Source organism: Tenrec ecaudatus, chromosome 1 (genome assembly GCF_050624435.1).
Source record: "Tenrec ecaudatus isolate mTenEca1 chromosome 1, mTenEca1.hap1, whole genome shotgun sequence".
In the NCBI taxonomy this organism is placed as follows: domain Eukaryota; kingdom Metazoa; phylum Chordata; class Mammalia; order Afrosoricida; family Tenrecidae; genus Tenrec; species Tenrec ecaudatus.
In genome coordinates this window covers 126,233,828-126,261,634 of record NC_134530.1, presented here as the reverse complement: position 1 = coordinate 126,261,634, position 27,807 = coordinate 126,233,828, and the positions used below count along the sequence as shown (strand labels likewise).

General features: G+C 42.1%; 1 protein-coding gene and 1 pseudogene across 1 annotated transcript; both read left to right on the top strand.

Moving 5' to 3' along the window:
- GCLM (glutamate-cysteine ligase modifier subunit) lies at positions 1-27,582 on the top strand. Its single transcript, XM_075558561.1, has 7 exons — positions 1-483; positions 5,060-5,125; positions 6,521-6,605; positions 11,245-11,304; positions 13,622-13,824; positions 17,925-18,039; positions 23,731-27,582. Exons 1-7 carry the CDS (start codon positions 358-360, stop codon positions 23,898-23,900), a joined length of 825 nt encoding a protein of 274 aa, XP_075414676.1. The 5' UTR covers positions 1-357; the 3' UTR covers positions 23,901-27,582.
- Positions 13,831-17,905, top strand: LOC142457221 (RRP15-like protein pseudogene; annotated as a pseudogene).
- Positions 27,583-27,807: the final 225 nt, after the last annotated feature.

Below are 27,807 nucleotides of genomic sequence, written 5' to 3'. Positions count from 1 at the left end.
CAGCGCGTCCGCCGCCCCGCCCCTGCCCCGCTGTGGACGGTAACGGTTACGAAGCACTTTTTCCACTGCGATTTCTGCCTAGTCATTGCCTTCCAGGAAACAGCTCCCTCGGTGTGGAGCCAACTCTGGCCGCGGCGGAGGCGGCAGTACTGCGAGCCGCAGCCACTCGTGCCTCCCTCCCGGCTCGCTGCTGCCGCCGGGCCTCCCGCGGGCCCGAGTGCAGGCCGTGGTCCGGCCGCGCGGGGCAGGCAGCCTCGCGCTCGGCGCTCCGCCTCGGGCCCCGCGTCCTGCGGGGCAGCCGCCGCCGCCGCCCGCCTGCGGCTTCCTGTCCGCTTCGCCCCCTGCGGCGGCGCTGCCATGGACACCGACGGCCGCGCGGCCGGGGCGCTCCTGGCGCGGGCTCGGACCCTGCACCTGCAGACGGGAAATCTGCTCAACTGGGGCCGCCTGCGGAAGAAGTGCCCGTCCACGCACAGCGAGGAGGTGAGGGCGAGCAGCGTGCCCGCGGGGCCCCGGGACAGGCCTCGGCCGGGGTTGCGACCACGCGGGGTGGGCTGGGGGCCCGGCTCGCGCGCTGCCCAGGCGCCTGGAGAGGCGCGCCCCTGGGGCAGGCGGCGGCGGGACCGCGGGTCCAGACCTGCAGCTGGGCACAAGGCGGCTTCAGAACTTGGCAGGTGCAACTTGCACCTAGAGCCACTGCACCTGGCTGCTCCCCAAACGCCCCCGCGTATTGTCTGACTCTCGGGGCAGTCAAGGTCGAGAGGAGCGGCAAAGCGCGCCTTTTCCCGCCCCACCCACCAGCCCCGAGGTTAGCTTTCCTTGGATTGTAATGAAGTAAGAGTTCAATTAACTTTTTAAATGTTAGCAGTCATGGATTGCTGAGACACTTCCGACACACTCACATTTTGCTTGAGAGTAAAGTGTGTGTGTGTGTGCGCGCGCGCGCGCCGCTGAAGAGTAATCCAATATTACTTGCCTTTAGGGGCAGATACTGACTTGAGATGGATGACAAAAATGAATTGCACACTCGATGGTACGTTTGTTGTTGGTCGCTCCTGAGTCACCAACTATTGACAGTGCACCACTAATTGCTGGTAGAAATTGGGTGAGGTGTTCTCTTATCTCTTTATAACATACTCTACACTAGAGGTTTTCAAACTCCATTTGTGTGTTTACTGCAACCACAGGATACATATATGAAACACAAGTGTCACAAAAATGTAACCCCCACTGGTTTGAGTTGGAATCGACTTGATGGTAGTGAGTATTGGGTTTACTGCTCCCATGAAAACTGTTATAGGTTCAGAAACACTGTATCGGGTCACTATGAGTCCGAGTCTACTTGATGGCAGTGGGTTGGTTGAGTTTGAGTGATTTAGGCTGATTTTTCCTGTTTTCACTTTTAAATGTGATTTCTTAATGCATCGAGTCACATGCCATAGTTTGGAAAAACATTGTTTGAAGATCTAATTTTGGTTTAGTGTTTTATTTTGAATTCTACATATGAATACAACTAAAGAAATAGAAAACATTTAGGAAAACTTGAAGGGATGACATTTTGTAGGAAAACTGACAATTTCCTTGTTTGTATATGAAGAATTTAGGAACACTAGCGCCTCAAATTGGTGTGTGCTGCTTGAAGCAGTTGAATTTATCTGGAGAGATGGAATGGAGCTAAAATTGTTAAAAGGCAAGTCATTGCCATCAAGTTGATTCTGACTCATGGCGACCTCACACGTGTCCGCCTAGTTTCCAATGACCGTCTTGTTTTGCTGTTTGCTGGGTCACCAAGCATTTTGTCCTAGGTGCCTCTGGACAGACTCAAGCCTGCCTTTGGAGCGCCTCATCTGCCGCTCTGCCTAGGGACTCTCAGGACTGAGAGAGTGGACATACTAGGTAGACAGTTGTAGTAACTTTCCTAAAAGTCTCTTCTACTTCTAATGTCTTTTCAGTCCATGATATCTGCCCAGATTTTTTGTTTGTTGTTTCACTAGAATTTTTTTAAATCAACTGTTTTGTTTTGCCCAATTTTTTGTTTTAAGAGAATTTGGTCAGTGGAATCCTATGGTATGTTTAAGACGTGTATAACTCCAGATCGAATGATAGACTAAGTTGCCTTGATACTTAGCTGCATTGATGTTATCTGTGTATGGTGCGAATGAAGAGAGTGGAGAAGAAAAAAGTACCGGTTAATGTTTAGTCAACATGGATGTTGTAAGTGAAGTAAAAATCATTAGGCCGTGTTATGCAAAAACCTAACTCATAGTCGTGAGTGGATCGGTGGTCATGAGTCACTAAGTAGAACTGTCTGTGCAGGGTTTCCAAGCTTGTCCATCTTTATAGGAACAGGCTGTCCGGTCCTTCTCCCTGGGAGCAGCTCCTGGGCTCCACCCAGTGACGTCCGTCCGCGCTAGCTGCTGAGCACTTGACCACAAGCACCCCTCTCTCAGAGCAAACCACCAGAGAGGTTCGCATGAAAGTGGAACAGTCGGCGGTTTTTTGGCTTGTCCTGACATTTTGCAGAATCCAAGAGTAAAGAAACGGCCTCAAAGAAAGAATACTCCGAAATTATGTTAGCTTCCTGAGCTGTTGAATTCATCGGGACAGCTGTAGTATGCAAATGATCCAAATTTCCAAGGGGAAAATTCATAGAAGTCTTGAATGATTGGAGCCAAAAAATGCTCCTGATAGAATTGCTAAAGTCTAATCAATCGTACTGCTTCAACTCTTACTAATTTTAAAATAAGACTGACTTATGAGTCTCCCTGGAATGACTGTGAAGTAACTCGTTCTCCTGGCTTACATTTGATCATAAACACACTTTCCACAAAGATGCAGAGCTTACCGTTTGAGTTCACAGGGCTTATTATGGGCAACCAGGAGGAAAGTGAGACTTGCTGCTCGTGTAAAGAATTATAGTCTCAGAAACTCCCAGGGCCAGTGCTACTCTGCCCCACAGGATTGGTATGAGTCAGAAATGACAGGATGACGGTGAGTTTTATTATGGGTAACACACCAGCTTTGTGGATTGTAAATCCTAACATAGATGACTGCGTGTCTCTTAAATTGATATATCAGCTGTCCCTTATAATTTTCTGTACCGAGATAAAAGCAGTAAACTACTCAGTTTTCATCAAAAGCAATCATAGTTTACATAGTGAGATCCTGATGGTTGGGGCTGTCAGGAGCGTGCCTTTTATAATTCAGGGGCTTGCTTCTAGTTACTTAGTTCTTTTTTACTGATTGCCCCCAGAATGCAAAGCACCATTTCCTTTATAAAGCAGTGATTTCAACTTAAATAGCCCTTGTTGGCTTAGTGGGTTTTCCATTGGGCTGCTAACAGTGAGGTCAGGAGTTCAAAACCACCAGCCCGCTCAGCGGGAGAAAGACGAGACTTCCTACTCCTATAAAAAGTTACAGTCTTAAAAAAAAAAAAGTTACAGTCTCAGCTACCCACAGGGGCCACTCCACTCTGTCCTACAGGGCTGCTTTTATGTCGGAATCAACTTCATGGCAGTGAGTTTGGTTTGGGTTTAGATTTAAGCGGATAGTGTTGGCCCACCGGTAGCCAGAGATCAATTCCATGACCCTTGGGCAGCAGCCTAGTTTTTCTTAGTAAGTAGAATAGAAGCCATGAGAGTGGCTGACGTGTACGAAGGAGCTGCAACAAGTTCATGGGCAAACAGAATGAAAGGATAATGCACTTTTCCCAGGAACTTTTTAAGGCCCCTAATAATAAATGGAAATATCATTTTGTGAAGATTTTGTCTCATTTTATATGAACTGTGTGCCTGTGTGCATACAAGTGCATTTTGTGGCTGTAAATATGTCTTTGGACTACTGGTAAAATGCGTTTCCAATATACTGCTAAGAGATGTAAAGTTTGAAAAACACTCTTAATTAATTTACAACTTACTATAATGTTGGTGTAAAAAAAACCTGTTTATTTAGATAAGAAACGTTAAAGACAGCTTTGAGGTGTGCCTGAGTGTTGGGAGTGCCTGATGTACCGACATGTTGTTTATGCAAGTCGATTACTGTGAGTTCTGTCTCTGCTTGTGGGGCTCAGACTTCACGTGCACTTGGGATTCTTGTTCAAATGCAGGTTCCTACTGCCCTGAATGAGGGAGTTGGCAGGTATAGGATGAGGCTTCCAAGTTGGAATTTTTCATAAGAGCTCCTCTGGCCTTAATTATTGAATCATTTGAGGAGGTTAGCGTAGTGGTTAATGTAAGTCCTAGTCTGGCTTCCTGGGCTTGAACTCAGGTTCCTCCATTTGCAAGCTCTCTGCCATTGGAGCAGTGGTTCTCCACGCTTTCATCCAGCTCCTCATGTTGAGGTCACCCCAACCATAACATTATTTTATTTGCTACTTCATAACTGTCATTTTGCTACTGTTATAAATCTTAATGTCAATATCTGATATGCAGAATGTATTTTCATGGTTAAAAATTGAATATAATTAAAGCATAGTGATTAATCACAAAACAATATGAAATTATATATTGTGAACTATTTGTGTGTTTTCCGATGGTCTTAGACGACCCCTGTGAAAGGGTGGTCTGACCCCCAAAGGGATCATGACCCACAGATTGAGAACCACTGCATTAGAGGAAAAGTTATTTAACCCTACTGTGCCTTACTGCCCCCATGAATAAATTAGTGTTCGCCTTACATCATTGATACGTGGATTAGTGAAAAGCTCCATCAGCTCAAAGGTCTTTGAGTGCTCTGTGCTTTGTTTTTACAGAACAAAAGCCCTGGTCTCCACAAATGTTTTCTTCCTTTATGAATGCTTTTGTGTCTCAAATGTTGATGTACTTGACACTTTAATTCGTACAGAAACACTTTCAAAATAATTCAGCTAGAGCGAAGAATAAGGTAAAAAGGCAATCTTGATTTTATATCGAAAGGAACAAAAACCTTGTAGAATTAAAATGTTGGGTTGTGTGGGATTTTTTCTATTTTCTATATTCTTTCCTGCTTAGCAAATTAGCACATTGTATTGTAGAGAAAAGTGTAAAAAATGTGACAACTTCAAGATGCATTCTTTTTGCAGCTTCGAGATTGTATCCAGAAGACCTTGAATGAGTGGAGTTCCCAAATCAGCCCAGACCTGGTCAGGGTAAGTGCGTGGGAGTGCAGAAGCTGCATAGGTCGAAAGTAGGAGCTGGAGTCAGCTTCCTCCGGTTCCATCCACCACTTCCACCTGCTGCTCCTGGGTCCATTTTGAACTCATGGCAACCCCGTAGAGTATAACTAGGTCTTAGGTTTTCAAGACTGCACATCATTATGGGAACAGACAGCCTCGTCTTTCTCCTGTGGTAACTGGTCGGTTTAAGCTGCTCAGTCTGGTTGGCAGCCCAGTGCTTAGCCCACTGTGCCACTGGGCTCCTTTCTGTTTTGATCAGTAAGTCAAATAGGTAATGGGCCTAAAAGTTTCTGTGGCTGATTTGGAGGAGATGGCAGCCTTTGGCTTAAGCATGTAACAGGAAACCTGGATTCTCTGGTCTACTCTTGAACTTGACAAAATTCTGCAGTTCTCCCTGCTTACTTCCAACCCTCGTCCCTCACCCCAAGTGCTTCATTCACTCCAGTTCCTGTGTGGTCCAGTAGAACAGTTTGTGGTTGGTAAACTGCTTTGCTAGAAAATCGCCCGGTTATATAGGCACTAGAAATAATATTTTCACTGTCAGTTTTTGGTAAAACAATAGAGAAGTGCGTTTCTTCAAATATTGCTCTATGGCTGCTACACAAAACACCTATCTGCAAACCACTTTTTAGACTCCACGTCAGACCTCTCTGAGCTGCTTTCCTCATCTATATAGTGGGCATCAAGGCAAACTACGTAGACTGCTTTAAAGGGACAGCAGGAAGCCCCCCCGCACTCTGCTAATTGGAAATCACAGCCACTAGGCAGACTTCGGTTGATGGATTTTGCCGGTCTTCCAGTCTCTGAAATTGCCATTTGCTCTCTGCCTGACTTGTAAACATGTATCAATGTGTGTAAGAGTCTAGGGAAGGTGGTTACTTTCTCTTAATGTTGCAAGCACAAGTTAGTAAGTTTCTAATTTATATATACTACCATTTACTATTGTGAACTATTCATGAAATGCATGGGATTGAATGGCCTTTGTGTAATTTTTATTGCACTCAGGAAAAATTGTCTGAAAATGTTTATGATTGGTGTAGACATTTCACGTTACTACCCAAAATAGATTATATTATCGTTTTCTTTTCTAAATAAAATCTTCTGTTGTAACTTTAATTTCGATCATGCATCCTTCCAAATGCCCGAGTAAAGCAAAACACTTTTTCCCAGAAAATGACTCATGCAGACATTTTGCTCTTCTCCCAGGGCTTTCGGTCATTGTGACGCTCATGTGGCCCTTAGGTGAAAAACCTGTTGTCTTAAAGGCTCCCTGCTTCTAAAGTGAAGGGGTTTGTTGATAATAGAAAATGGCCCAGCTGATCAGAAACATTTAATTATATATTTATTCCTAATATGTGTTCATTACAGGAGTTTCCAGATGTGCTGGAATGTACTGTGTCACATGCCATAGAAAAGATAAACCCGGATGAAAGAGAAGAAATGAAAGTTTCTGGTAAAGTCTAGCTTTAATGGATTTTATTGGTACACAGAGGAAGTGATACCATGAGGTCCTGTCAGGCATGGGCTATGCCTTTCTCTGCCTCAGGTAGTGAGTGACTCCATCATCAATAAGTGTAAATGTTCCATTTTTGAGTTTAATTTTTCTGTCTTAAGTAGGATGTGTAGGAGCAGGTCGGGGTAGACGCTTCAGTGGAGTCGGACTAGAACTTTAACTGGCTGTCATTACCTGGTGTGGCAGACTTCCAAATAATGAAAGGTTTAACGCAAAGGAAGCACTAGAGATGGAGGAAAAGCTTGAGCAGTGTCCACCCAAAGCAAACAAGCACTTGCTTCCTGGACACTGGTAGCCAGTGACGGAGGTCCCTGCAGTGGCAGAAGCTGGGCACCAGGTTGCATGGAGAGAAAAATGGAAAGCATTTTCTCCTGTTCACCAACTGTATCGATTGACCTCTCCACACTAGAAACTGTGCTAGGCTCAGGAATACAGAAAGTAACAGATGGGCTGTTCTTGCCATCAGCTTGCTGTAAACACTGTGTAGTCATTTAAAGCTTGAGTTCTTGGCTCAGACTAACTAGATTGGGATTCCTGGGGGTGCAAATTACTGGCTGAGACATTCTTGGACTAAAAGGTGTTCTGACCTCTCTGAGCTGCTTTCCTCATTTATGTAATGGGCATACACCTTTTATCCAGGAAATAAGTATTCCACAGGCGCCTTTGTAATCTCTCACTGCCGTAGAGTGGAGTCCGACTCAGAATGACTCTGAAGGGCAGGGTAGAGCCCCCTGTGAGTTTCCCAGACTGCAACTCTTCACAGGAATAGAAAGCCTCCTCTTTCTCCTGAGAAGCAGCTGGTGGTTTCAAACTGCTGGCCTAGTACTGTAGTATTGTGGTTGTAGTTGTTATTATAACAATATCATTATTAGCATCTAAAATGAAAGACATGTATTCTTTTGACCTCAATAATACTGTTAGATACTATTGTATCAGTACCAACGTATACAACCTTATCTACTAAGGAAGTGCTGCGCCATGCTCACAATTGTGTTATATATAATACTAGGCTGTTATGTATAAGAACACCTACCATATATTGAGGCTTGGTTTGTGCCAGGCACTATACTTTGCATTTTATGGTTATGTTGCCTTGTCTCATTCTCAAAACAGTACTGCAGAATTTGTACCGGTGACATTAAAGAAGTTAAAAGTAGTTACACAGGTAGAGAAAAAGTGGTTGACCCAGGAGTGCAGGTTTGCCTGGCCCCTAGCCCCAAAGCAAATTCTGTCTGTTGCTGATTGCAATTCATCACGGTTTAGATCTTCGGCCTCTAACATCGCTGAGTTCTGCTAAACCTTGAGATTGTTGACAGGCCTCAGAAAAGTTCTGGCTCTGCACATCTAAATCTGCCTCATCTTTCAGAGAGAGAGGCCATTCAGATGGAACATTCGTGATCAGAGGAGTGGTGATGCAAAGAACTTTCTCAGAGAGTAATTATGGGGACTGGGGCTGGGCCCAAAGTTGTGGTGTGCTCGGCTGTGATAGATTTCGAATAGGGAAGCGGTGTGAGCAAAACGGTGTTGAAGGAAGGTTACATGACACTCAATTGTAAGAGACAAATTTAAGACACAAAAATTCCGTTGCATACGTTGGATACCAAGCAGGTTACAGAAAAGTATTTCCTTAGCCCCATTTTCTTTCCTCGTTTTCCCTAGTCTTCATCTACTGATTTTCTGTTGGTCTGTTGAATAGACTTTTGAACAGTTAGTTTATATAAAGTTTACATGTATATATTTTCAGTCGCAAAGATAGACAACTACAGGCAGTCCTAGTTATGAACAAGATCCACTCCAAAATGTCCTCAAGTCAGATTTGTAGGTAACTCTGAACAGGTACATGCAGCTCTTATTTATCCTTACTTTGGTGCAAGAAAAGGCTAGGAGAGTTTTCGATGACTTAAAAGTTGTAGGTGCAGCAAGTGAGAATGACTGTGATAAAGAATTTGTTGGGAACGGGTTGGTTCATTTCACCAAACCAAAAACTCACTGCCATTAAGTTGATTCCAACTCATAGAGGACAGGATAGAACTGCTTCTGTGGGTTTCTTGTAACCTCATCTTTCACTTTGGAGCGGCTGGTAGTTTCAAATGGCTAACCTTGGGTTAACAGCCCAACATGTAACCCACTACACCACCAGAGTGCCTAATAATTTTACAGTGAGGTCAAATTTACCTAAATTTAAAGAGCAAGTACTAGTTATATATACTTAACAGTAACCTGAACACTTATTGTTTTGAACTTCCACGGTAACCTAACAATGCCAGTGAATGGGATCCAGAGTAGTATAAACTGTATCCACAAAGTTAGCAAATACAGGTGTATTTTCATAATAGCAGTTCTTAGCTGGCGGTGGCCTGGGAAATTGGAGCATATGTTCTATAAAGAAGGTCGGTAAATCAAATAGAGCCAGACTCATAAAAACCCATCCTGTCTTTTGACCCTTTATCTCATTGCTGACAGTTTATCTTTGGGAAGTGAGTCAGCATACAGTTGAACAACAAGTTACCACGCTAAATAACATGTGATAACAAAAAATAACAACTAACCTAAGTGTTCAATTAACAGAAAATCATTTAGAAAATTATATCTGCCAAAATTGCAGAATAATGTTCACCCATTAAAAGTGAGTATATAACAGTATAGTTTAAAAACAAGGAATACAATGTACAGATGTGCTTTACACAATTGATGTGTGTATGGATTGTGATAAGAGTTGTATGAGCCCCTAATAAAACGTTTAAAATAAATAAATAGCAAAGAATATGCAAAAGCTAAACAACTGCTTTGGTGATCTTTATAGTTGGCACATTATTTGATTATCTTAAAGAACTACGAGAACTAAATGCGCAGATACGTATATTTTTGAGTGATTACATAGTGCCTTGAAAGTGGCGCTTGCCCCTTGGCCTGTAGACTGAAGTGCGCCCTGATGGTGGCCAGGCAGGCAGCACTTCCTGCCTCAGCATGAACCACCTACGTGAGGAAGACTTCCTGAAGCATTATATGAAGTACAGGAGAATCCTGCACAGAATGCGTGCACTGCCGGGATGAAACGGAGCATCTGAGAAAGGTGGCAGCAGCACATTAAAGGCTGCAACACTGTATGGCAACACACTGCTCACTGGAAAGCCACCAAATAAAGACAGAAAGCTAAAGTTATTTCATAAAGTTAAACCAAATAGAAGTTAAAAAAAAATACTTGTAAACTGAGAGGAAGGTGGAGTTATGCATTCTTAGTTTTAAATTTTCTTAATATAATTTTAATCAAAGCTTTGCATATATTTTAATTTATTGGAAAAGGTATATGTTTTGCCCCTTTAATTCATTAAAGTGTGCATTACAAGTAATTTAAGTTCTTTGTGCATACATGCTCTTTTAATAAGTAGATGGTTGATATTTGCTTTTTTGTTTTGAAAAATGGATATTTGTCAACAACTAACATATAACTAAGGAGTTGGAACGGCTACATTATGTCATAAAATAAAAATAATCTAACCCAGAACCGATGAACTTATAGAGACAGCAAGTACCATGAGGGTTTCTGGGGCGGGGGTGGGGGCTACAGTTGGGATGGGGATACAGAGAGCTGATGTCAAGGAGTTCAAGAAGGACGAGACTGTTTGGAAACTGATGGAGGCAGCAGTGGTACAACACTGCCTGATGTGACTGCACCGTGGAATGATAGTATACCTGTATGAGCTCCCAATAACATGGTTTTGGAATAAAATAAAATGATAAAATCTAGGGGGTGGGAATCTATGAAATTATGCAAGGAGGAAAGGATAAACACCCCCACACACACACAAGATTAGTCCCGGAATAAAACTCAGAAGGCAGGAAGGAGAAGAAAAGAAGGACAAGTGGAAACTAAACCCAGGGAGGAGGTGGGAAGAGGGCTGCAAAAACATTACTGTCTATCAGTAGGGCTCCAGTTGCCATAGGCATAAAGGTATAAACGTAAAGATAGACCTCTACAGCATGGAAAAATGCTTAAAGTTGCTGCCAGGAGTAACTGCCATCAAGTCATTCCTGACTCATGGAGACTACTCCTGTGGTCCCAGGACTAACTCGTTATGGGAGTAGAAAGCCTCATCTTTCTTCCTTGGAGCAGCTGATGATTTTGAACTGCTAACCTTGAGATTAACTGCCCAACTTGTAACTAATCCACACCACCAGCTTCCTTTTGTTAAAAAATGAGAGAAAGGGAGAAATTCTTTATTTAAATAAAAAAAGAAAAGAAAAAGGCCACAGGAAGAAGAAAATCTCGAATTCAGTCCTAAGATTGTGACTCTGAAGACCATGAGCTCTGTGTAAGATAAAAACAAGTTTTCTGTGCTATGTTTTTCTCTTTAATATTTTTTAATTAAAAATGATTTGTGTATTTCAAGTACTCTTAGCTCATTCGTATGCTGACCATTTAAATAAAGAGACATTGTTTATTAGAAGGAAAAGAAAAATAATTCATTCCGGATTATCTGTCATCTTAGTGTTTTAGCTATGTTGATGCTCATATTTGGTAGATAAATGTGCTCGCAAATGTAGAACAATAATCAGTCTTGTTTTCTTTGTTATCCAGCCAAGCTATTCATTGTAGGATCAAACTCTTCATCATCAACTAAAAATGCAATTGACATGGGTAAGCCAATGTTTGACTTTGTGTCTGAGTCCCCTCCTACCCTACCCATTGCCGTCGAGTTGATGCTGTGGACCAGAGCAGAACTGTCCCGAAGGGGTTCCCAGACATAGATCTGTATGGAAGCAGACTGGTGGGCTTAAACCACCAAACTTCTGCTTAACTTTAGCTACTGCACCACCAGGGAACCTCAGCTCCTAAGACGTGGACTTCAAATTAGGTGCATGTGATAGTTAGAACTTGCGTCTAAAGGAAAATGGGCAAAACTACAAAGACAATAAAAACACCAGACTCAAGGAGGGGAGGAAAGACAAATAAGTGAAACAGAAAACTATTTTTAAGGCAGAGAAACTAATCTGCATGATACTCAAATGGTGGGCATGTGACATGCGTACAGCAGAGCATGAGCGATCATTTGTTAGGCCAGTCGACTAGAGAAACAAGCCCAGTGATGCTCGTATGTGTACGAAAGAGCTCTCTCTCAGAAGTAATTATATATCAAGAAAGCATCCCTGCCCAGTCCAACTCAAGTCCATAAGTGTGGTACCAGTCCAGAAGTCCCTCTTCAGACTCACGCAGCCACATGCACTGATGCAGAGTGCAGGAGGATCACAGGCCAGTCGGGCAAAGAGATGTGGCTCCGAGGTCAGTGGCAAGCGTGGCAGGGCTCCAGCAGCTCTCAGGGTGGCCTGCCGGCAGGAAGGTCAAGGCAGAGAGGCAGGCCTACCTCCAGAGAGTCAAAAATCTTAGTTGCACCTCCAAGTGAGGTCATCAGGCTGCGAGCTGATTGACAGGCCAACCTCCACCCCTACACTTTTACATACATGGAATCATATAACCACAGCTCAAGTAAACCTTGGGCTTTCATTAATACTTCTCAATATTAGTCTGTCATTTGTAACAAATGTACCACATGCATGAAAAGTGTTCGTTGTAGGACAGCCATGTGTGAGGGAACCAGGTGTATATGGGACATCTGTACTTTCTGCACAATTTTCTGCCAACCTAAAACCCCAAGAAAAAACATTTTTATGAAATGAACTGGGGAAAAATGTGTTAATTCCAATTAGATCATTCAAAGTTACAGCCTAGTTTCTTAAGGCTCCTATCAAATTGTGTTGGAATTATGTAAGACCATACATAGCTAATATTTCAGAGAAATGTAAGAAGTATAACATAAAACAAAAGAAAAGACTCACAGCTATCGAATCGATTCTGACTTAAAGCAACCCCATAAGACAGGTAGAACTGCCCCTGTGAGTTTCCGAGACTAACTCTTTAAGAGTAGCGAGTCCCCCTTTCTTCCCTATAGCATATAACTGTTAATTATATCGTCGGTGATGCAAGTTCTCCAGATCACATTCTCAACCTCTTAATTTTAGTGCTATAAATGAAATGCCTGCCCGCCAAAATGAAGGATTTTTTTTAGCAATTATATTATTGTGATATTATAGTTATTTTAAATTTTTTCTTTCAAGCATTAACACAGTAGTTATTAGGGGACTTTAAAAAGTTCATGGGAAAGATGGAGTTCACAGAGGAATTTTTCATGAACTTTCTGAGGTCCTCTAATATGCAGTGATTGATAATGACTTAAAGCAAGTTCTTAAATTGTTTTTTATAGAGATTAAGAGATATAGCTCTATAACTAGAGATAAAGACCATAGATTTCAGCTTTTCAGATTCCCAAGTTTATTCTTTGTGGTGTTAGGTACAAAATATTAGGTTAGAATTCTGATTATCCATATGAGATACTAGTGAGCAAGTAGAACTATGACGCAAGCTGCCCTAAAGTCATCTTTAGGAAACAAAAGCCCACTCAGGCAGTAGAGCTGCCTGCCCTTTGGGGTTTCCAAGGTTGTAAATCTTACAGGAGCAGAAATCCTCGTCCTTCTCCTGGGAAAGGACTTGTTCCTTTGAACTGTTGACCTTGTGGCTAGCAGCCCACCATGTAACCTGCTGGGCCTCCGGGGCTTTTTTAAGGACCTAAGAGGAAGCCTATTCCCAGAAAGAGAAGTCTGCAATAGCTGTGAGTTCCCTAGGTAGAAGGCAGGTCATAGAATCCATTTATCTGCCTCACTGAGCATGTAAGTGATTGGGTACGTACAGTTTTTTAAACAAGGGAAAGAGAGGTTCTAAGTGAAAATGAAATCCTGAAACTGAATTAAGTACTTGGTTGTATAGAAAACCAAAGAGTGATTGGATAGCATTCAGTGGGAAGCTTTGGAGACATTTGGAGGCATATTTTAAAGACCACGAGGTATCCCTTTGTCTTCATTATATGACACTCTTATCCTTTTTCTGTTTCCTTTCATGTCAGCCTGTTCAGTCTTGGGAGTTGCACACCTGGATTCTGTCATCATCGCTTCACCTCCTATTGAAGATGGTGTTCATCTTTCCCTGGAGCATTTGCAGCCTTACTGGGAGGAATTAGAAAACTTAGTTCAAAGCAAAAAGATTGTTGCTATAGGTACCTCTGATCTAGACAAAACACAGTTGGAGCAGCTATACCAGTGGGCACAGGTAAAGGGCAGCCAGATCCTGAGCTCTCTGGGAAAGGAGCTTGCCTCCACGGGCTCACTGTCTGTACACTCACTGTGGGGGCATGGTCCAAATGGGGGACTTTGGACACAGTACTTTATCCAAGTACTAGGTGTGTTCATGTTCTTTTTTCTTTCTTTCTTAATTTCTTTTTTTATTTAAGAAAATAAACCTAATTGAACTTAATATTGGTCTCATTTAAAATGAGTGACCAAACCATCGTTATATGAATGGACTTTTATTGTGGTCTTAATTCTAGAACAATTAGATTTTGTGGCATGGCCCTGCCTGATACTCGCCCTCATGAGGTGATCACTGAAGACAGGGATGCCATAGCGAACACTGTGAAGAAATCAGAGTCCCTACCTGTCATGAAGAATACAGTAACATCTAGGGGCTTAACAGCTTGTCTCAAAACAAGCAGCTCTCCAAGCGAGCATTCTGCTAAGTTCACACAAAAGAAGCCCACCTCTTCTGTGAGCCAAGGATTGTAAATATAAGGTCCAAACCGGGAGGAGGGAACAGTATCAATGCCTAGATTCTAAATACCTGGTTTATGGAGCGCCACGGGTGATTGTGCTGACAGCCCCAAATGCATCGTAGGGCCCTGATGAGGCCCCAGGCTTACAGACCGTGAACACGAACAGCAGCCCTGATACCAGCCAGACAAAGAGCGTTGCACAGTGGATTTTAGCAGCTGTGCTTTAAGCTTGAATGTGACACCTGACACTAGATCCCTTTGGACCCACTGTGAATTTATTCCCAATTATCTAGTTCTTAGAGTGAGCTCTTTGTGTGCTTTTATATGGTCATGGTTGCTGGGTCCTCGTTTGTTGATTCCTCATGTTTTGTAGGCTTCTCTGTATAGAGAAGCCGGGATGGGGATTTATGAGGAGAGTAGCTGGATTTTCGATCGCCTGGGGCGTGGAGTGGGGGAATGAGGCCCAGCACACACAGCAAAATGCTCCAGAGTTGGCGGTGGCTGTGAGCGCACAACCCTTCTTGAGAAGATCAAGCTACTGAATTGTATGATAAGTATAGGTCGGTTTTTAAATAAGTAAAATCCGTGCCCACACACGAGGAGAGGCTTGGGAAAACATTCACAGCCAATGAAAGCTGTGTCCTTCAGTTTGCCAGTGTGATAAGTAAGCTATGGTTTTCTGATAATATGTTACTGGGCTGTGGCTATAGTTTTGTAAAGGAATATTGCACAGAATGAATATTTTGCTCTTAAAGACACAACTGCTCATTCATACAACCTGATGTGGAATAAGTGAGTCCCTCCAACCCTCCAGTCTCATACCTACAGAATTAGAAAGTTCCTTACTAGAAGTACACCTTTACTGTTCCGTATCTTTCTTTATTCCTTTTACCTTATCCCCAACCTTCTTCCCTTTCAGAGTTTCTAGTGGACACAGAGACCCTAGAAAGAGGGTTGGCCTTCCCCCCATGACTTGGTGACAGGCGGCCTCTATGTGGCCACCATGCTACCAGACATTTGAATGATCTAAAATATGTGTTTGAATTAGCTAGTGCAACTACTTTTCTTTCCCTTCTGTCTTTGTAATGACTCGAAAGAAAAGATCAGAGTGACTGTCAGAAGAGATCTGAAACTTCGTAGGGCGGCTCAAGAAGACAGTGTTAATAATGAAATGTGCAAAGACCCGAGCCAGAAAACAGAAAAGGAAGAACAGACCCGGCCCAACTTCACAGAAAGAACCGAAGAGGCCACTGACGCCTACAGTGCAATCCTGAAAGATTCTGAGGGCAAAATTTTGAATGATGCAAAACCATTCCGGACTCACGTTAAGTACAGGGAAAAGCTCCCTGAATAATAAGATGGTGAAAATGGTCGCCAGGGCCGCATCCCGCCAGCTGCAAGAGCAGCTGAAGACGCTGTCAGCGGCAGAGGAGAACGCTGTGCATTGGAAGAGGATGACCTTTCCGATGATGAAGCAAGAGAGCTGACGATGTTGAAGCCTGTGACAGAGAAAATGAAAATGATGCTGAGTTTCGTGTCGGACAAATACAGGCTGGCTGGGCAGGTGCCATGGCTAAAATTCTTAACAAAAACACTCCTACAAGTAGGCCCACCATTCTGATCAACAATAAAGAGCTGGAAAAGCAGCAAGAAAAGCTAAAGCAAGCGAGACTCAGAAAAGAAAACAGCGTGTTAAGAAGCGGGAGTGGGAAATGATGCGCGCGTAAAGCCAGGTGTGGTCACAGACAAAGAAGTCTGCAGAGGCTGGCACCAAGGGGCGTGGCGCACCGATTGAATGCCGTTCAGAAAAGTGAACGGTGCTGGAGGCTTTATCAGAAAATGTGCTACATTGATAGCAACTGTCTCTAAGAAAGATTTCATCCGTGTTCCTAGAGGCATGGATGGAAGTGCACGTGAGGAGAACTCAAAAGCCAAACAGATGGAAGTGAAATCAGAAGAGAGTCCTGGATGGAGCATCCTGCGAGGCGATTTCATGCTGGGAGCCTCTGAAAGACAGGCATAAGGAAAGTGCCGACCAGCATCTGCCCGTGAAACTGACACGTGACGTTAGAGGGGGCAGAACGCTTGGAATCGCCCTCGTTTTCCTAGGAAAACGTGTGTAAGAAAACCTAAAGACTTTTTATCGACTACAGTTATTTCCCTTTTTTTAATTTTGTCTACTAAAGTGTCAAAAAAAAACAAAACCACCCAAAACACTGCCTTTGAATTGGTACTGACTCATAGTGACCCTATAGGACGGGAGAACCGCCCCTGTGGGTTTTGAGACTGTGATTCTTTACAAGCATAGAAAGCCCCATTTCCGGTAGTGAGAGTTTTTGTTTACATTACATTGTAATTCACATTGAAGCCTGTGATCCTTGAGCTTCACCAGCAAGTGCTTCAAGGCATCCTCGCCGTCAGCCAGCAAGGTTGTGTCATCTGTATATCGCAGGTTATTCATAATCCTCACACCTGGACCAGTTCCTAGCATCCTAATGGAGAAAAGAGTTAGGCTGGTAAGGATTTCATCTTGCTTGAGCCCACAGCAGTCAGGAGGTCAAACAATGCATGACCTTAGCTTATGTCTGCTGCCCCAACCTCTCAAAGGTGTTGCAAGGCAAGGTGTCTCTTTGAGGACTACAATGCACCTGACCCAAGCCATGGTATTTTCAATCACTCCATATACAGGTGAAAGTTGGATCTTGATTAAAGACCAACAAAGAAGAGGAATATGCGTTTGAATTATGTTACTGCAAAGACTATTGAAAGTATCACGGGTTGCCAAAAGAGCCAACAAATCTGTCTCACAGCCAGAATGCTCTTTAGAAGCAAGCTTCACAAGACTTCATTTCACATACTTCAGACATGGAATCAGGAGAGACAGTATCTGGGAAAGGACGTCATGCTTCTCAAAGCAGAGGGGCAGAGGGAGAAAACGAAGATCGGATGGATTGACAGTGACTGCTACAATCAGCTGGCACTTGAGGCTGATGCCGGCCAGGGCAGTGTTCTGTTCTCGTGTAGACACAACCGCTCGGAGCCAGAGCAGACTCAGTGGCACCTAACCGTGACCACAGGCCCGATTCAACCACTGGAAGTTAATTATTCTCTTGGCATAAATATGCCAGATTAATAACCATATTTTAATAGTTTAAATGTGCTGATCACATGTATGTAATTCTCTGCTCTCAAGTTGGTATTTCCTCTAGCTGGAGCCGTTATTTTTAGAAACAAGGTTGTTTTCCAAGGTGTATTAGATTGACAAGTGGCTCCAGCAGAGGGCTTTCTTAAAAGCATAACACTGAATTGGCTTTTGCCCCATTCTTGGAGTTCTTTTTTCTTCTCTACTACCACTGATGTGTTAGAAAAGCGTACATCTTTAAATATTTTCATGTAAAGTATTTGTCGACTTGAGGCCATGTAAAATGTGATTTTTTTCATATTTAATTTTCTAAAATTAAGACCTTTTTTTTAACTCCGATGATATTCATTAACTAATATAACCATTTTACAGTGTATAATTCTGGACTATTTAGTAATGCGCAATGTTGTACAGCTATCTGTTAGTAGAGATAAATCTTGATTCTATTTTCACTTCCAGGTAAAACCAAATAGTAACCAAGTTAATCTCGCCTCTTGCTGTGTCATGCCACCCGACTTGACTGCATTTGCGAAACAGTTTGACATACAGCTCTTGACTCATAATGACCCAAAAGGTAAGGCTGTTATTTTTACTGAGCAAGTTAGACCATGAGCTTTTGTCTCAGAAAAAACTAATTGTTAAAATGTAGTGGCCGGTGCTTATATCTGGAACTAATCCTAATAGTTCAAAACATACATGCATGCCTTTATTTTCAGAAAGATTTAATTTTGCCTTTCTGCCAGTGGAGGGAAAATGAAGGGGGAGTTTGCAGAGCATCCAGTCTGCTGAGGTTTACAAATACAAGTAGTTCCCAGTGTACACTGTCTTCAAGTTACAGCCAGCCACGGTTACAGCCATCCGTTTTGTGTGTGCGCATGTTACCATTAGTAATAAGTATGTGCTATGTGTGCGGGAACTTCAAACAGTTCATGGAAGACTTCTTATCTTTTCGTTCCGCTTTCCATGGACTTTTTGGAGCCTCCTTGTTGTGATGCTATCATTCGCAGATGGAGTGTTTCCAGCCCCCAGAGACAAACACTGGATGTGTCAGCCACTGACAATAAAATAATGATGAACGCTTTTAAAATAAAGCATTTGACTTACTTCAGCACTGCCTTAGGCCGGGACAGTGATTGGATCAGGACCCTACTGAGCAGCCATCAGGCATCGGCAAAGCTCTTTACAGTCGATGCGGAGACTTCATCATACGTACTTCAGTCATGTCTTCAGGAGGACTCAGTACCAGGAGAGGGACTTCAGAGGAAGCCCCTCTGAGATGACGGGCACTGTGGCCGCAACATTAGACTCCAGTATAACAATTCCGACACTGGTGCAGGCCCGGGCAGTGTTTCTGTCTTTTGTACACGGGTTGCCATAAGTCGGAACCAACTCAGCAGCACGAACAACAACAGTGGCAAAATATATTGTGTGTATATGTATGTAAGGAAAGAAACAGACTCGTTTCTTGTGTTCAGTCCAGCGGGTTTGATTAGATGTATACGCTGATCTTGGGTGTACCATTGACAAATCTCCAGACACTTTGCTCCCTGGTGAAGCAAAACTCGTCTCCTAAGAGTTTTGTAGTGTTAAAGAATTCACATAGTTGAACTAATGTCTGAAGTGTGAAGTTAATAAATAGAATAGTGGTGTGTCAAATTTTTGATTTCTTGTGCAGTTGAGTTGTAAAACATTTAACTGCATACTACCCAAAATAAGTTGTTTTTAAGTCCCTGAAGATGACCCTAGTTCTAAAAGCACCCCTAGTCCTCAGGAAAAGGTTTATTTTCCATCATCCTTTGTGCTACACGTGGTGGCGATGGGAAGTTGGAGAGTAGGTGATCCTGACTTCAGAGCCTCCCTTGAGTTCCCTACTCCCTCCCCTGTGTAGGCCTCGGTCCATCAGGGACTGCCTGTCTGTTAGACAGTACGATAAACAAATTCATAGTCACATTACTTTTCAAGGGAGATTTGCATCTGCTTATGAACACTACCATTTACCAACTGGGCAACCTAATCTCTGCCTCCTTTCCCTAAAAAAGCCAAGTAATCGCCCTGGGGCCTGGTGGGTTACACACACTGGGCTGCTAACCACAAAGTCAACAATTGCTCTTCAGGAGAAAGATGAGGCTTTCTCTTCCCGGGAAGATTTCCCCTCTTGGAAACCCCCAGGGAGAGTTCTACTCTGTCCTATAGGGTTGCTGGTGTCAGACTCCACTCGATGGCAGTGAGTTTGGTTTGGATCAGACAGATTAGCATGTGGATTAGGTGAATTAATACATGGAAAGTACTCAGAAAAGTGCCTGTCTTTACAATAATGGTAGCCGCTAACATTGACTGGAAGTTCACTGTTCGTGCTATTCAGGTATCACAGTGGGTCGTGTGGGGCAGGTGGGCCCTTCAAGCCATCTCAGTTCTGTTGGTGTGGAGTAGATTCTATCTCATAGCCACTCTACAGGCTGGAGAACTGCCACGCATCTCTGAGCGGTCAGACCGCAAAGGCAGACTGCCTCCGCGTCCTCCCACAGGGGACTGTAGGTTCACACCACTGCCTCTAGTGTAGCCTTTCCATGGCCGCTCAGTAGATCTGGAGCGTCCAGTGTGTGCCAGACAGACATTCCTGATATCAGAGACATAGGACCCCGCCAGACAAGTGCTGGCCCCAGTGAGCACTTGTTGATGCACGCGGGCCTTTCTGCTAAGACAGCACTCAGCTGAGGCCCAAAGGAAGTGGAGGAGGACGCCCTACCGACAGACACCTGGGGGACGGCTCTGCTTGGGAGAGGAAGCAGTAGCTTCAGAGGCGCCCAGGCAGGGGTGCGCTGCAGGCTTTCAGGACCCAGCAGCCTGGAAAAGAGGGGGTGAGGAGGGGAGTGGTGGTGGAGAGCTTAGTTAGAAATAGGGATCTCATCAAAGATGTGTCAGTGAAAAGACAGCCACTGGGGAAGATCTCTTAGCTGACAGCTGGCGCTTGTGAAGGGAGTGCCATTGGCACTCACACCGCAGTATAAAGAGCGGCCATTCACAACGGACAGCTTATGAGGACCTTCAAAAGGTCGTGGAAAAATGGAATTAAAGATGTTGGAATATTTCCATGAATTTTTGAAGCCCCCTTTGGCTATTTAAAACGTGCTTTAGTCCTGTTATCCAGTGTCCAGACACGCATCTTAAGGATGTTCATCATAGCCTATTCTTATCGGGAAAGCATTAGGAAAAGCTTAAATTTGTTGGCCAGCAACAAGAAGATGTATAAATGTATGATATTTATTAAATAGAGTACTTGGGGATTATTTTAAGTGATGTTTTCACAGAATATATAATTACATGGGAAATATTCAGTATTTAAATGGGAAAACACGTAAATTAAAATGTAACTAGTTTGATATGATATAGAGATACATATATGCAGAGGAAACAAGGAAATGCCTAGCAAGGGAAGCAGGTCACTGCTGGGTATCACAGGTAACTAACAATTGCTCTTCCTTTTACATTTCCGTATGCTCCAAATGTTCTTCAGGGGCATGTACTCCCCTACGAGAAGGTCACTCTTTTTAAAAGCACAGTGAGATTTGTCAGTCTGTCCCACATGAATCTTGGAATTCACAGGCTGTGGCTGAAAGAGTGGCTAATTCGTCTTGGTGGTACAAGTGATGCATACCTGGCTGCTGACAGCAAAGCTCTTGAGGGAAGAGCCCAGTGATCTGCTTCTGGGCGTGCGCACAGCGCCGAAGCCCCTGAGGCTAGTTTGCCCTGTCGTAGGGTGACTGTGAGTTGGTGTCAGTTCAAGGACACTCAGCAATAACAGCGGATCTCATATTTTTCTGTAGATTTTATTGATTTAGTAAAGCACAGCTTTCAAATTTTTCTATCAAAAAATTTATAGAAAGATTGATTTTCTTTTTTAAATTCATCAATTGTCTATAGACATGTGAGAGTGTACCCATGTACTAGGAGTAGTATTGCAGGCTGATAGTAGTAGAAAAATTGAAGATACTGTTTCTCTGCTCAAAAAATTCACTGTGGTGACGTAAAATGATACTAAAAAGAGAGTGACAGCAGTAGAATTCCTTACACAAGATGTCAGGAGGTGGATCATTTCCACCTTCTAAGCATGGGGTGCTCTGGGTGTTTTCCCTGTCCCCCTGAGGCTCGGGCTCTGTTGTGGCAGGAGTGTGGGTCACAGCAGAGGTGTTTGTGCATCCAGTGAGCCATCCGCCTGTAGGAGTGGCACAAACACCGACATTTAAAACTCTGCCTTTCCACAGTCCCTCTCTCCCTCGCCTCATTTTTCATCAGGCACTGCCACTGGGTCCATATAGGCCACAAGGTAGGTAGTTTCCTCCATGAACCCTTTAGAACGGGAGCTAACACCTGGTTGAGATGCACAAAGCTAGATGCATCGCACTGAGACTTCAGATCATAAACAACAAAGAAATAAGCCAGAAGTGCAGAGAGGGAAAGACAGGGGGCCGGGGGAACATAGGAATAGGAATTATGATGTGTGTAGACTTTCATAGTCGTGTACAGTACCTTGAAACTGCTGAGATTGTTGATCCTCACCTAGAATTCCATGCCAGCCAAATGCTCAGTGGAGTGTGAGTGCAGAAGAAAGACAGGGCTTTATTTGAAGATGTGCTTAGCACCAGAGGACGCGCACCATGCGGCCCAGAAACATTGGATCCAGTCGCAATAGAACAGTAAAACAAAGTACAGTGCTACGCAGTGGCCCCTCAGCCACACTGAGAAAGGACAGAAATACTGAAGGCACCAGGAAGACGGGCTCCAAGCTAAAAAGGGCCTACGTCAGATGTGATGGGGAAAAAATTTTTTTAAGTATTTTATTGGGGGCTTATACAACGTTCACCACAATCCATCCATGCATCCATTGTGTCAAGCACATTTGTACATTTGTTGCCATCATCATTCTCAAAACATTTTCTTCCTACTTGAGTCCTTGGGATCAGCTCCTCATTTTCCCCTCCCTTCCCGCCCCACCCCACCTTCTCTCACGAACCCTTGGTAATTTATAATTTATTATTATTTTGTTATGTCTGATACTGCCCGACGTCTCCAAAATTTTTTTTAAAGAAAAATGAAGACCTATAAAAACTGATAGCATGCAAACTCCAGGGAAGATAAATGAGTGTGCAAGAACTGCATCTCAGTCCTACTTGGCATTGCTTGTGTAGGCCAAATAACCAGACCCTTCTTGTGCTCAGCTTGGGGAAGCACCTGTGGAAGAAAACGGAATCCTGCACAGTTCTTTGAGAGGAGAATGTAGATGCTCCGGTAGCAGTGCAGAACTGAGAGCCACTGCTGCCCTGTGGAGGGATGGAAGGGGAAACAGGTGCTGCTGATCCTGTTGTCCTCAGCTTGCAGCTTAGTGAATGAGGAGATTTTGTTTGAAACTGATGGGATTAGAAATCAGAATAACTTCAAGAAATTAAGAGTTACAAAGATGATCATCGCCACTACTTAACTAGTAATGCGGCAGTTGAGCGAGCAGGAAGGGTTGATGATAAGATGAACCAGATCGTCATCTTTCACAGAAGGAAGATCATATCAGAACGGTAACTCAAAACACCGCTGCTGCCGGCAGGTGCCGCGGAGGCAGTTCCGACTCACAGCCACCCTGTGGTCAACAGAATGGCTCGCGCCCTGCAGCAGCTTAGGCATACTGTCTAGGAGACCTCGAGTAGCCCCAGAAGAGCAACGCAGAGGGAGAGGAGTAAGAGAACTATTGTTTTTGTTAGGAATTTCTTTGATAGGGTTTTATTGTATTTTTCTTTCAAATATTTTATTAAAAATTGAGATCTTAAAAATTCATCAACTGCATTACATTAAAATGTTACAATGCATGTATCACATTTGATAGATGTTTTAAAAACTTTGTTCCTTGTAAGATGTTCTGTTCAAAGCGGTTTCCTCAACCTCGACACTGATGACAGTTGAGGCCAGGCACTGTTTTGTTGTCGGGACTGCCCTGCCCATCGGAAGGTGTTCAGTGGCATCTCTGGCCTCTGCTCACTAGATGCAGGTAGCACCCCTCCCCGCAAGTGACAGCCAGAAATGCCTCACGCATTGCCACGTGTCCCCTGGAGCACAAAAGCAATCCCAGACGGCTATCTAGAAATAAAGCCAGGTCTGTTCGTGATACCTCTGCTAAGTGGTTATTTAAATGAGATGTGCTTTTCTTGTTTGTAAAATGCTGACCTGCACAATAAAGAGCTGTTCTTTCCAATGTAACGTGCTGTTTGTTTCGTTTCAGAACTGCTTTCGGAAGCAAGTTTCCAAGAAGCTCTTCGGGAAAGCATCCCAGACATTCAGGCGCACGATTGGGTGCCGCTGTGGCTTCTGCGCTACTCCGTCATCGTGAAGAGCCGAGGCATCATCAAGTCGAAAGGCTACATCTTACAAGCTAAACGACGGGGCTCTTAATTCACAGCCAATGACTGTCTTTTCCTTGCACATAAGATAAAATTCAGATGTGTAAAAACTCTAAATGGTGTCTTTAAGGCAGATACTCTTTAGTGATACTGGACAGTATGTTGTCTGTCAAATAGTACTTTTCTTGCCTTCATATTAATTCACTCACAGGAACCATTATATTGTTTTCATTAAACTATTGTTTTCTAATTGAAATTGTCTATAAAGAAAATACTTGCAATATATATTTTCCTTTATTTTTATGACTAATAGAAATCAAGAAAATTATTGCAAATATATTTTGGCCTACGTATCAGGGTAATTAAATGTACATACTTTTTATTTCCAAAAAATTCATTAATTGCTTCTTAGTTGTCTAGCTAAGCAAATTAATTACAATTAAAACAAATACTGGAGGATATTTTTCCTGTTGATAACATATCTCAGAAGTTACTGGAGTAGCTGGGGTCTACTAGTTGTATGAATAAAATCCGTTTCTTCAATACATGAATGAAAACTTAAATTTTTTCGTGTGCCCTTGCTTGTAGCTTAACTATGACAACTTAACTTTGTATTCTTGTGCCATATTTCTTCTTGTTGTTATTTAACAAAGACAAACCAAAGTAACTCTGAAAAGGACATAAGGAAGAAGAATTTGAAATTATTATTTGGAGGTTTTGTAAAAAAAAAAAAAAACACCTGTCAGCTCCAGGGTCTTTTTAATTCTTGATTCTTCCTTAATAATTTGCTGCTTATTCAAGAATGTTCATGACATTTTAAGCAGCTAGCATGTGTTGGATGTTTTGGGCTCTGGAGACAGTAGACCGTGATGGGTAGAGAACCAGGGATTAAGAATCAAGGTGTTTACTGACTAATATTTAACTGAATAGTAATAACTGACTAAGAAGTACTAAAAGCCAAAAAGAGGTGAAAAAATATTTAAGGCCCAAGGGGTCTACTGAGACAACTATATTATATGGTCTCAACTTAAAACAATATGATCAAAATGGTAGAGCTAATAGAGATTATAGCTCTTCCAGTATCATTTTCTCATTAATTTAAGAGCCATAAAATAGCAAACAAATAAACCATGACCTCTGGTACATATTGTAGATGTCCTCAACTCTATGAATATGTGTCTATAACCTAAATAATTTAAAAATTTTTAAATATATTTCTCAATATTTTTTAACCATAAGCCTACATAAAATAAATTTGATTACATAAAACATTGTTTCAATTTAGGAACAAGAACCAGATAAGATCTATATTCAAAGCATATATGCCAAAACTTATTAAAGTTTTATGATTTACTGATGGAATAAAATGGTTAGAATTGTAATGTGAAATCAATTAATTTACCTGATAAAGTTTATTTAGATTTTGTACTTCCAAAAGCCATATAGCCTTTCTATTAATTGTATATGTTATTAAATACATATAGTTACCTTAATTTGGAAATGTATAGCTTTTTTCTTATAGCATGCATCTTTAGACAAATGATCATTTTAATTTAAGTCTATCTATTGGCTGATTTTAAAAAAAATTTATTAGGAGCTAATCCATAATTCAATCATATTGGTTGAGGTATTTTAAGAGGAAAATTTACTATCTGCTTATTGTTTTTTAAAACCCTAGACTTTAAAAAAATGAATTGTTTGGAGGGTTATTTTGAAACATACATTGCTATTGTATACAGACTGCACAGTTTTTATGGCTCCCTCCCCTATTCCTTCTTAGCAAAGAAGCATGATTACAAACTTACTTTGTGAAAGGGACCAAGGTTGGATTTTTTAAAATGAGTTTATTGCTTCATCTCTGTCTACTAAATCTCTGTTAGTAAGTTACCTTACAGATTGTATAAGGCTTTATCATTTTCAAAGCTAGTGTTCACATTCTTTTTTTTTCCTTTTCTCATATTAAGAATATAGTGTTCACTTTTTAAATACTTAAGGATTTAATGTTGTAGAAGCCATTAAAAGTAATACTACCAAATAATTGCTTAAAACTAAAAGCTATGTTATCAACAGTGTATCTATCGCTAAGATGTGGGGAAATTATATATTCAGTGACCAAAGTAGAGATTTGAATCATTTTGTTTGGGTGGGTGGGTAGGGGGGTTGTCCTCCAGCAAACACAAAAAGAAGCTGCAATTTGTTTGAGTCCATTGGGGGCGGGGGGGGTGAGATCTGGAGTCTAATTTTAACACAATGTACAAATGTACTGTATTTTGGCTTTAATTTTGCAATGAGGTTGCCTTGGATTCCCATCCAAGAAACCGTAGTCACCAGAAGGAACAGTGTGTCTTATAAAATATCCTCATTTAGTGTCCACTCACCTTGGCAGGTGGCATTGTGCCCATGCACTATTCAGTTAGGGATAGGCAGTACCCGTTGTCATCTAGCCCATGCGGACTCAGTGACCCATGTGTCTCCATGTGGACCTCCAATGGGTTTTCAATGGCTGTGCTCTTTTGGAAGTAGATTACCAGGCCTTTCTTCTGAGGTCCAAAGTACCCTGCTTGGAGTCCAACCTCCAGTCTTCTGGTGTGCAGCCCAGTGCTTAACCATTTGTACAACCCATGGACTTCTTGAGTCACAAATAATACCAAGTACTTTTTCAGCTGTCAAAAAAAATCACTTGAACAATGGAAGAATGCAAAATAGCATTACTCTATTTTATGTGTAGAATGGAAAGTAGTATTACTCTATATTACATGTTTCAGACTTTTCCATACCAGAGCCAACTAGCAGAAATAATTTTTAAAAAATTCATTGCCATCAAGTCATTTCCAACTCCTGGGGACCCTGTAAGGCAGGGTAGAATTACCCCTGTGAGTTTCTGAGGCTAACTCTTGACCATAGTCAAAAGCTTCATCTTTTTCCAACGAGCTGCTGGCAGTTTTGAACTGCTGACTGGATCACAGCCCAACACATAACCACTGTGCCACCAGGGCCCCTCCTAGTAGAAACAGCATTGGGTTTTTCAGCATCCGTTCTCCATATTCCATTGCCATCGAGTCGATTCTGACTCATATCTGTCCTCTAGGACAGGGGACTGCCCTGTAAGGCTATCTAGGCTAAAGGCTGCAGGAGCAGATTGCCAGGTCTTTTTTCCTACTGTTCTGTTGATGGGTTTGAACTGCTGACCTTTCAGTTAGCAGTGAAGCACTAAACCACTTCACCACTGGGACTCCTTATCAAAAGCCTAAGCTTTGCTTAATTATGCCTCATTATAATATTTTATTTCTAATGGCTCCACCTCATATATTCCTACTTTGGGAGTGTTTGCAATTGGTATATTTATTGTAAAATGACTGATAATTTTTCTGCCAAATGTACATTTAGAGGAATGTGAAGTAATTTAATTAGAATGTGTACCATTGTATCAGTTGTGTTTTTATACTCAAATATGCCAGTTGATTGTTTTGAATCTTTTCCCTCACCTATAACTAACTTCCTAATGTACCAGAATGTGTACCTTGCCTTTTTCCTGTAACACTGGTGACAGGACATGTCAGGTTTATTTTTGCAAAGTATGTAACGTGGCTTTGATGAATATTTTTGTAGTTTTCTGAATTAGAAAACATTTAAGAGGGAAATGTAATTACATAATTCTACTTTTTCTTATGTGTGTCTAGTGGTATTCTATGAATTAAAAATATAAAACAATAAAATTTAAGTTTTTAATTTCACACATTGTTATTTAATTGAATTATGAGTTGTGTATTTTTAAGAGTTGTTTCAATAGATGAAACATATTAATTTTAAACTATTGAGTTAAACCTGGTATGATTTGAAAATAAATTATGGCCGTGATCATAGTGTGGTTAGTACTCTGTTGTGAAAATAAATTATGAATAATTTTTTAAATTATTTTTTCCATTTTATTTGGGGAATATAACATATATAAAGAAAAA